General features: G+C 47.0%; 1 protein-coding gene across 3 annotated transcripts in view; it reads left to right on the top strand.

Moving 5' to 3' along the window:
• The first annotated feature begins 5,878 nt into the window (after nt 1-5,878).
• Pemt (phosphatidylethanolamine N-methyltransferase) overlaps nt 5,879-10,658 on the top strand; it is a 75,948-nt gene continuing 71,168 nt past the window's right edge. Inside the window, exon 1 of one of the 3 annotated variants that reach the window (XM_006532478.4) lies at nt 5,879-6,100. In XM_006532478.4, the coding sequence (XP_006532541.1) occupies nt 5,930-6,100 (171 nt within the window). In that variant the 5' untranslated portion in view covers nt 5,879-5,929. The remainder of the gene's footprint in view (nt 6,101-10,658) is intronic. The other 2 variants (NM_001290012.1, NM_001290011.1) reach the window with 2 other exon arrangements.

Here is a 10,658-nt window from a genome sequence, read left to right as displayed (position 1 = left end):
CTGAGGCAGGACCCCATTCATTAGTGACGACCAGCCTGGAACTTGTGGCTCCCCAGCTACTACATACATCTTTGATCTCTTCCTCCTCTTCTTCCTTCTCTTCCTCCTCTTCCTCCTTATCCTCTTCTTCCTCCTCCTTATCCTCTTCCTCCTCCTTCTTCAAATTTGGTTAATTAATTGATAAGTGTGCTCGTGCATGCATGTGTGCATGCATATGCATGTATACATGTACACACGTGACACAGTGCATATGTGGAGGCCAGGGGACAACTACTGTGATCTAGATCTCTCTCTCCTCTGGAAATTGCACCCAGTCCTTTGAGCAATTTGGTGGCAAGTGCCTTTATTCTCAGCCTCTCACCACCTGCCTCCCCTGTACATTTCTTTTCCTCTTTCTCCTTCTCCCCATCTCCCTTCCCTCCCTCTAGCCCCCCCCCCCCCCCCAGATATGAAGTCTCACCATGTAGCCCTGGCTGCCCTGGCACTCACTCTGTAGACCAAGTTGGCCTCTAACAGATATCCACCTGCCTCTGCCTCCTGTGTGCTAGGATTGCAGGTATGCGCCACTATGCCCAGCCCCCCCGCCCCCCAGTATATTTCTAGGGACAAAGACAGAATAAAGCAGGTTATCTGTGACCTGTATTGTGGATCTCAGAGCTGCATATGATCAGGACTGTCTCAGTGTAGGTCTGGCTGTATGCCCGCCGACACTATTGTGTCTCCGTAACCTCCAGTCCTGAGCATTGTGCTTGACAGAATGACTGTTCATGAAATCTCAGTGAACTCACCTCAGCTAGCAAGAAAACAGAATATAAAATCAGAAGCGGATGAAACATATGCCAAGAAATGCGGAGGCAAATCGGGTGGGAGGTGCAGGGAGCCCACTGGATAACTCTTGAGTGTTTTTTGGTGACTTCAAAAACTTTGAGATAGAACATCCTAGTGGTATGGGTCTTCTGAAAAAAAAAAGTCTGGGGTGTAGTATTGAGCACCTGCCTAGCAGAGACCATGGGTTTGATCCCCAGCTCTGTGTACCAAACCAAACAGCACCCCAAAATGAGCCGGCCACACACATATGCAACCGTATGGAACAGAATCACCTAAGAAAGCATTGCAATTCCCTCTTTGTAGCTCCACTGTGTGTCAGAGTGAGCCATGCTATGGGTCGTGCCATGAGACCAAAGTCTGTCTCATGCGTGGTACAGGGTCTGTTTTGGCTGGTGCATTCTAGGAACCAGAAAAGCATTCTGCCAGAGCGCTGATTAGTTTTCCACAGTTAGAAATGGGAGAGTCAGAGAGAACAGGTCACTTCCCCAGGGTTCATAGCCAGAATGTGGCAGGGCCAACATTTCAGTGGCAAGAGGTGACTGGTTTTCTTTTCTTTCTTTCTTTCTTTCTTTCTTTCTTTCTTTCTTTCTTTCTTTCTTTCTTTCTTTCTCTCTCTCTTTTTGTTGTTTTTTTCGAGACAGGGTTTCTCTGTGTAGCCCTGGCTGTCCTGGAACTCACTCTGTAGACCAGGCTGGCCTCGAACTCAGAAATCTGCCTGCCTCTGCCTCCCAATCCCTGGGATTAAAGGTGTGTGCCACCACTGCGACTTTGGTTTTTAATTTGGATGATAGACCTAGCCTTATTGCCCATTCCATAGACAGAGTCTCTATGGCCCAGAAGACTGCCTTGCCCCAGGCTCTCAGCTTATAGTGGCAGAACTGTTCATCCATCATTGCTTATTGAGTGCCTACTTTGTGTCAGGCACAGGCTGAGGTACCCAGGGAAGATATCAAACCACTGCCCTGGTGCAGTGCACATCCTGTGGGGCTTCCCAGAATAAAGGGCCAGAGAAATAGATCTGTGGAGCTAGCCAGTGACAGGGATGTGGGAGAAACAAAAGTGGCCAAGGTACAGAGCACATTGGTGGGTCAGCACGCACAGCAGCGTGGAAGGGGGACACCTAAGTGGAGTTTGGAGAGGTGAGGAAAGGCTGTATGAGAAATCTGGGGAGGAGCACCCCGGCAGAGGGAAAAGCATATGCAGAGACCATGGTGTGAACACATAGCTAAGATATGTTTCAGACAGTGTTCTCCTGCTGTGAAGAGACCCAATGACCAAGGAAACTGTTATAAAAGCAAGCATTTCATTGGGGGCTTGCTTACAGTGTCAGAGGTTTAGTTCATTATCATCATTCATAGTGGGAGGCATGGCACACAGGGTGCTTGAGAAGGAGAGAAAGAGATATTGGGTCTGGTGTGGGCTTTGAAACCTCAGAGCTACCCTCCAGTGACACTTCCACCAACAGGGCCACACCTCCAAATCCTTTTCAAACAGTGCCATTCCCAGCTGACTACAGATTCAAATATAGGAGCCTAAGTGGGGTGGGGGGCTGGGAGAGTATTCTTATTCACCCACCACAATGCGTCTAGGAGGAACCAGGAGGCCAACAGGAAGCAAGGTTTAGCGTGAGTTGGAGGCTGAGGTGCAGAGAAACCCACCAGCAACAATGCCTCTTAGGGATTCCTCAGCGGGTTGATGCTGTGGAGAATGGGGTTCAGATCAATTCACTCTTGTGCCCTTTTGCCACCATGTAGGTAACTTGGGGAATGGGCTACTTTCCAAGCACAAGGTAGAAGGGAACATGTGGGAGCTCTGCTGGGCATGCATCTCCAGATGATCTCTGCTCTGGAAAGGCCTTCCCACCACACCTAATCCTTATCCCTGCAGAGCCTGCACACTGTACTACAAGTGTGCTCAAGACAGGAAGCTCATTTTATGGATAGAAAACAGATTGTGAGCTGGGAAATGCACCAATGGTGGTCAAATAGCAAAGATAGTTTGATCAGTGTAAGCCTATTTTTTGTGACTCCCCACGAGGAGATGCTACATTAAGGTTCAACACCAAGGGAAGGCATCATGGAGAAAACCTCTGGATCAAAGGACGGTCTGGAGCGACTAGATGTTCTCTCTTGAATGGCTTCTCAAGTATGAAAAAGCAGAGAGAACTGTAAAGATAGAAAAGAGGTCCATCTACTAAAACTTCAATAATGGAGACTGGAGTAATCAGGTATCATAAACGCCTCAACAGAAGCAAGCTACTTTGAGGTGGTGAGCCTCCCATCACTCAGGGAATGTGAACAGAGTGCTCTTCATTCATCAAAGAAGCCATGGAAGAAAATTCCCACTGCTGGAGGTTAGCTGGATAATGTCTCTGCAAGCTCAGATGTAGAGGCTTCCTAAGGCCTTAGGCAAAGGCTTCTGCTTCAAATGATCATCTTTGGGCTTGTGACTTGAACCCTGGTTGCATTTCAAGTGGCAAGTTTGGCTTCCATGACACCGGAGAGGAGCCTCTCTAGTGGGGTGATCTGGGAAGGTGGAGAAACAGATTTCATCAGTTCTTATGGGACCTTTAACCTTTACTTTTCTCTGTCCCCTGAAAAAACAAACAGAAATTCACAAGCACAGTTCAATAAAATAGCTAAAGGTGTTTAGTAGTTGAGAAGACTGGATCTTTGATGGAGAGCGTGCCTGGTAGATGTAGGGGGAGCCAGCTAGAAAACCTCCAGATAGATGCTCTGCCTATTAGATGGCCTTCTTGTAATACAAAGCAGAGCTAGGATTCTGATCTTTGTGAGCAGCAGTGGTCAATCAGAAAACAAGCTATTGAGCCTTTTGTGCTCAGTCCAGCAGTGGCCAGTGCTGGTTCCCATAGGTCAGTTCCTTTGTGATGAGTCTTACAATGTGTATTCTCTTTATTCCTAAGTAAGAGAAAGCTGGCCTTGGTTCCATAGCTACTGTGTGTCCTTCAACACCAGTGTCCCTTGTGCCTCCTTGGTCTGCTTTGTCCCATCCTAGCCATTTTGTGAAGACTGGGACCACCTCAAAGAACCAAGCCAGACACTTGGTCAGGAGATACACCACACTTGGTGTGGGGTGAGAGTGGAGGAGATTGTGGGGGTGGGGGGTGGGGAGGGGAAGAGGTTGCTGGGGTTGCAAGAAAATGGTCCACAAAGAATTAGGAAGTAACTGAGGTGGCTGATGACCTGCCTGGCCTTGGGCTGTCTGAGTGCCCGAGCCAATCTTAGAATTTTGGATTCTATTTCTCCATATATCTAACTAGCTACAAAAGAGATTCTCCTGGCACCCACTCACCTGAACTCCTACTTGTTCCCCACATTCTGTCGCTATGTAGAGCTCAGCTGTATCCCCCATTCTCAAAGCCTTCCCAGTGCTGACCTGCCTGCTGGTTTGCACTGAACCAGCCTTCCATATTTGGCAATTCCTCTTAGCATTCTAGGACAGGATCCTTCCTTACTCTCTGACCCAGCCTCCGGTCTTTGTGTCTATACTACTCAAGCTATACCCATTTGTTTTATCTGTTATTTCTGGAAGCATTGAGATCAGGGATCCTGCATTGCTGTCCGTAGCACCACCAGCAGGAGGCATGTTCAGCAAACCCTTATGAGTGAATAAGAAAATCTATGAGCCGGGCGTGGTGGTGCACGCCTTTAATCCCAGCACTCGGGAGGCAGAGGCAGGTGGATTTCTGAGTTCAAGGCCAGCCTGGTCTACAAAGTGAGCTCCAGGACAGCCAAGGCTATACAGAGAAACCCTGTCTCAAAAAAAAAAAAGAAAGAAAGAAAGAAAGGAAGAAAGAAAAAGAAAAGAAAATCTATGAAGGAATGAGTGGAGTGGAGTAGGGTCTCTGGCTGAGTCAAAAGCTTCTGGGGCGTTGGGGCACCCAGAAGAGCAGTGTTGGTGTAGGGAAGCTGTGGTCGGCCTGGCACTATCTCTGGGTGGGGGTGAGGGACACTGGCCTGGGGTAAAGGCAAGATGGTAGAGGGTGTAATAGAGTTATATCTCTGGTCCACTGCTCCAGTTTTGAGTCCTGTTTATAGAAGGAGCTAGTTTCCTATCCTTTAGGGACCTTCTTTCATGGTGGGAAAGAATTGCAGGAGAATCCAGTTTAAAGCAGAATTTATTGGGAAGAAGGTTTAATATAGATATAACCATGGGAATGAATAAAAAGAGGTGCTCAGAAGAAAGACACCGAAAAGTGCAGGTGTGGGCTTCTCAGAGGAGAGCCACACTTCTGTTCTAACAATAGTCATATATGTCACTCTGGTGACTCTCAAGCTACATTTCATTTGTTTGTTTGTTTATGTGGCAGGGTTTCTTTGTGTAGCTCTGGTTGCCCTGGATTCCATGTGTAGACCAGCCTGGCCCTGAACTCAGAGATCTGCCTGCCTCTGCTTCCTGAGTGAGGGGATAAAAGGCGTGTCTGGCTTCAAGCTACATATTAAAAGAGTTGATAAGAAACACCCTCCACTGATAAACAAGATCATAGGGTGGCTCCAGATGTGGCTAGAATTGTAATCTGGTAAAATAAACCATGGGCTGCAGGAGGAGCCAAGACATACCTTTTACTGTAAGTGAAATTTGCGAGAAGATTGCATAGGTTTATAACTGGAAAAGGCGAAAGGCCATATTCTCTTAGGCTTTAAAGGTCGTTGCATTGCTATTTTAACATTCTTATTTGAAAATAATCCATATAAGAAGAACACTATCTCTAAGGCAAATTTCACATTGTTTCACAGTAAGAAATCCTTGATTCTCAGTTGGCAAAAGTGTTACAACCAGATTCTGAAGTGAGAGACTCCTTTTTATATGTCTGTGTATTTTTATCTTATCTCAGTGGGAAGCGAGTTAGGCTGGAGAATGGGGGGCAAGACACTGGTCCCAAAGTAGCAGGGTAGGAGCCTCGTTCTAAGGGACTATGCCCTAGTCCCTCTCTCCAAAACTGCTCTGGGACTTGTAGTTCTCCGCTTCCTGAGACTTGGAAGTGCGCCCCACGAGGCAGTGTCCGGAAACTACATTTCCCAGACGGCCAGGAGACCTTAGGTGCATCAGATAAGCCTCCCGACTGGCCGCGCTTCCCTAAATGCCAAGAGGCCCGTTCTCCGGCCATGCGGCTGGGCGAGGCCCCCACGTGGCACCTCCTGAGGGGGCTCGCGTGATGGAAGAAAATACGAGCCCGACAACTGCACTTATCAGCAGCTCGGTAGCGGGGCACGACTGCTGTGGAGGCTTCGGCAATATCGACTTCAGGCAGGTACAGCTCCGCTTTACAGAGAGGGTAGGGTTGAGGCCGGAACTGGCGGGCGCCGCCTTCAACGCTTGATGGGCGGGACTACTCTGTTCCCAAGCAACGACCGGCTGGGCGGAGCCTGAAGGAAGGGGCGCACGCGCGATTGGTGGTGGTAGTGGTGGTGGGGTTTACGGGGAGGTGGGTGGGGAGTGTGCGCGAATCGTATTATGTCAGTTTGTCGTAGCTTGGGTTGTATAACGTTGGGTTGTATAGTTTGTGTAGCGCTGGGAAATTATGACTGTAAGTCTCTGGGAAAGTGTGAGTTTGGGGTTTTTGCTTGTGAGTTCCTGGAGTTGTGTAGAACAAAGTTGAGTGGATGTCCAGAATGTGAGTGCGAGTTGAGAGTAGGAACTAACTACATTAGAGTGCATGCTGTGTGGATGTGTGGCAGGATCCCTGGTGCCACCTTAGGACCCGGTTCTATCCCCACTGACTACTGCAAACTCACAGGCATCTCCCCAGGCTGCTGATCCTATCTGATTCTCCTCTCCTGTTGTGATCACTCCCTTGTACCAGCCATACTTCACAGAGCCTAAGATCTCTGCCAGAGCAGCCTGGAATAAATGAACGCACTTCATTTGTTCCATGTTTATATTGCTCAGTGTGTACAAACTCATTTATTCACAGATAGGGTCAATATCACCAAAAGACTGCTGAGGTCCAGTTTCTGGGACAGACGAGGGCAGGCTATCGCTGAGCTTTCGTTCATGCGAAGGTCCAGGCATAGAAGTAGTTCCTGAAGGGAGAGGAAACTGTTTTATAGAGTAGCAGGTGAAGAGAAGCAGGAAGGAAATGGAAATGCAAGCAACGAGTGGTAAGGAATTGGGGTGGGACTTCCTGGTGGAGGGACAGCAGGCACACAGGAAGGGACAGGAGACAGTTATCCACTGGTCCATGAAGGACAGTTCAGATGGATGGATGGGCAGTGGACGCTGGAGAGTAGTTTTCTCCTTTAGACTGTTTGTTACTGAAGCATAACTCCATCCAGTTAGATGAATGGCAAGTCCTAAGTGCATCTCCAGCCTTTGCATAAGGCAGACCTCCCCCTCTCCTCTATACTCTCTTCACTACCCCCTTTATTTCTTGGGCATGTGAGACAAGTGTTACACAAGCTTCCGCTCGTTTGAATCATGCTCTCTAACCCAGTGCATCACATAAGGCAAGAGTGCTGCGTAAACTTGAACTTGGGAATGGGCAAGATGTGTGGGGACAAGCTAGAGTGCAGGTATAGCACTGCCCAAGGGTTCCTGGCATATCCCAGGGTGATGGAAACAAGGCCAGTGTTTTAGGTCTAGAGCCAAGAGAGGAGAAGTGTTCCTGGCTGGGATGGCTCCCTGGGTGTGATGCCTTCCTGTCCTTCACACTCAGTTCCAGTCCTGCATGTGCCCAGCCTCAGACAGCTGGAGAGCCAGGGCTGTTTCAGGAGATAGGTCAGGATGACCTTTGTTGAGTAACAGTGTGTTTTTTCTATCACAGCCTGTTCATAGCTTCCTGTATCCAAGGAACTAACTCTCTCTCTCTCTGTCTGATTTATTTATGTACTTTATGTATATGGATGGATGTTTGTCTGTATGTAGATTTGCACACCAGAAGAGAGCATTGGATCACATGGGACTGCAGTTATAGATGGTTGTGAGCCATGTGAGTGTTGGGAATTGAACTCAGGACCTCTGGAAGAACATCCAGCGCTTAACCACTTAAGCATCCCTCCATTCCTTCCAAGAGATTTTTCTTAATAAAATAAAATGAAATCAATAACATCACTGTCTCAGTTAACTTTATTATTGCTGAGATAAGACACATGGCCCAGTCACTTTATAGAAGAGTTTATTGGGGGCTTGCAGTTTCAGAGGGTTAAAATCTATGACCATGGTGGGATATGTGGTAGCAGGCAGGCACAATTCTGGAGCAGTAGCTGAGTTCTTCTTGACCCGCAAGTAGGAGGCAGAGAAAGTTAACTGGGAAGGGGATGGACTTTTGAAGCCTCAAAGCTCGACCTTAGTTTCACACCTCCTCTAACAAGGCTATGCCTCTTAATCCTTCACAAACAGTTCCACAAACTGGAATAAGCATTCAAACATGCTGCAGAATGGCTGTGGGGGCCATTCTCCTTCTAACCACTGCAGTCATTACACACATTAAGGTTCTGTTAGGCAGGAGAGCTTCCTCTGTCAAAATCTCAGTAAAATATGTTAGACCTTGGCCTAAGAGAACTTCAAGGTTTTTCTTCACCCACGGACACCTGGTTCTCAATACTGTCTAATGGAAGGATTGAGTATCCCATATATAATTTAGAGTTTTGTGCTGGGACCAGGGGAAGGGGGGCTCAGAGATGAGAGAGCACTTGCCTAACGTGTACAAGGCCCTGACTCTGATTCCCATCATCTCCTCAAACAAAAGCACTACATTTTTTTTTTTTTAGTATCCACATTATTTAAAGAAACATATGAAAGAGGGGCTGAGTGGATGGCCTGTTCAGTAGAGTGTTTGCTTGCTGTGCACACTTGAGGACCTGAGTTCAGGTCCTCAGCATACACATAAAGATCAGGTGTAGTCACAGCCCTGTCACCCCAGTGCTGGAGAGGTGGGCATACACAGGCTAAGCCCTGGGGCTCAGTGACCGCCAGTGTGCGGCATGTGCACCCGGAGCCCTGTTGCTGGGAAGGTGGAGAGACAAGGACTTCTGGGGCTCTCTGGCCAGCCAGTGTAGCCAAGTTGGTGAGCTCCAGATTCAGTGAGAGAGCCTGCCTCAAAAACTGAAGTGGAGAGCATAGAGGAAAACATTTACAGTCAACCCATGGCTTCCACACGCACCACCCTAAACACACAGAACAGAAATGATTTCCCCAAAATACAGTTCCCCTCATATCTGAAGTTTCCTTATCTGCACATTACCTTACCTGGATTGAAAAAAAGTTGTGTGCACACAGGAACAGACTTTTCCTCATGATACCACTCTCTGAGCATATAGCGGTAGCTCTCTACAAAGTGTCTCTCTTGTGTTGGGATATGATTTAGAACATGTGAAGAAGCAAAGATTCCAGGCAGACATTATGCCATTTAACACGGAGAGCTTCAGTTTCTTGGGGTGTCAGTGTCTGCAGGAGGTGCTGGAAGCAGACCTCGATGGACACTGAGGGATGTCTGTATTTGATTATTAACTGTACATAAGGATATTTCACTATATCATGGATTTCTGTTGCTGTTGTGCTGTACTGAGCAGCCCAGCTGTTGAGAACAGGTTCTTAGTCAGATACCCACTAGCCCGCTTGGCTGTTACTGGTGTTGGTGTTTAGTTTTAAAAACTTACTGGTTGGGGCAAGAAGTTGTCCTGTCTTACCTCACAGACTGAGGTACTTCTATTCTGCCTGGCAGTTGTATGAAGCAGGCTGAGAGGGATCTGCCCACACGTGGGAGCTCTTCTAAGCCTCTTAGGATCCCTGTAGTGGCTATTCCTGGTTTGGAGAGTTTCACTGCTGTGCTAATGAGAAATGTGGCTTTATTTTCCTTGTGGTATCTTCATCTAGTTTTAGTATTAAGGCATTGCTGGTCTCACAGAGCAGATGGGAAACAGTCCCTCCTCTTGCATATTCTGGAAGTGACCCTGTAGAACTGGTATTATTTTCCTTAGGTTTTTGGTAGAATTTTCCAATAAAACCATCTGACCTGGAAATTTTACTTCCTTCTTTTAAGATTTTAAACTATGGGCTGGGGAGATGGCTCAATGATTAAGAGCACTGGCTGCTCTTCCAAAGGTCCTGAGTTCAATTCCCAGCAATCACATGGTGGCTCACAACCATCTATAGGGGGATCTGTTGCCCTCTTCAGGCAGTAGGATGTATATGCAGCAGAGCACTCATATATTAAATAAATAAAATTTTAAAAAAAGATTTTAAACTATGAGATCACTTTTTCCACAGGTGCACTATTGTTTTTTCTTGAGTGACTTTTGGTACTTTTTATCTTTCACAAGGAAAGGTGCATTTCATGTTCATTGTTGATTTATGGGTATAAAGTAGTTTCTAATGTTTTTTTTCTCCTCCTCCTCCTCTTCTTCTTCTTCTTCTTCTTCTTCTTCTTCTTCTTCTTCTTCTTCTTCTTCTTCTTCTTCTTCTTCTTCTTCTTCTTCTTCTTCTTTTCTCTCTCTCTCTCTCTCTCTCTCTCTCTCTCTCTCTCTCTCTCTGTCTTTTTCAAGACAGGATCTCTGAATAGCCCTGGCTGTCCTGGCACTCACTTTGTAGACCAGGCTGGCCTTGAACTCAGAAATCCACCTGCCTCTGCCTCCCGAGTGCTGGGATTAAAGGCGTGCACCACCACCCAGCAGGGCACAGTTTCTGATACATTGTATTTTCACTTTGATACACAAAGTGATTTAAAATTTCTGGTTTGTATCTTGTCTTATTTCTTTGTTACTATTTTCTCATTTAATTCTATTCTGGTTCAGAAAAAACTTTTATGCTTTTAATAAGTTTGGGGGGTGTGTGTGTGCGTGGGCTTAAGTCAGAGGACAACTTTTGGAGGT

This window comes from Mus musculus, chromosome 11 (assembly GCF_000001635.26).
Source record: "Mus musculus strain C57BL/6J chromosome 11, GRCm38.p6 C57BL/6J".
Taxonomy (NCBI): domain Eukaryota; kingdom Metazoa; phylum Chordata; class Mammalia; order Rodentia; family Muridae; genus Mus; species Mus musculus.
The sequence above is the reverse complement of the archived record's forward strand: the minus strand, read 5'-3'. Positions and strand labels throughout refer to the sequence as shown.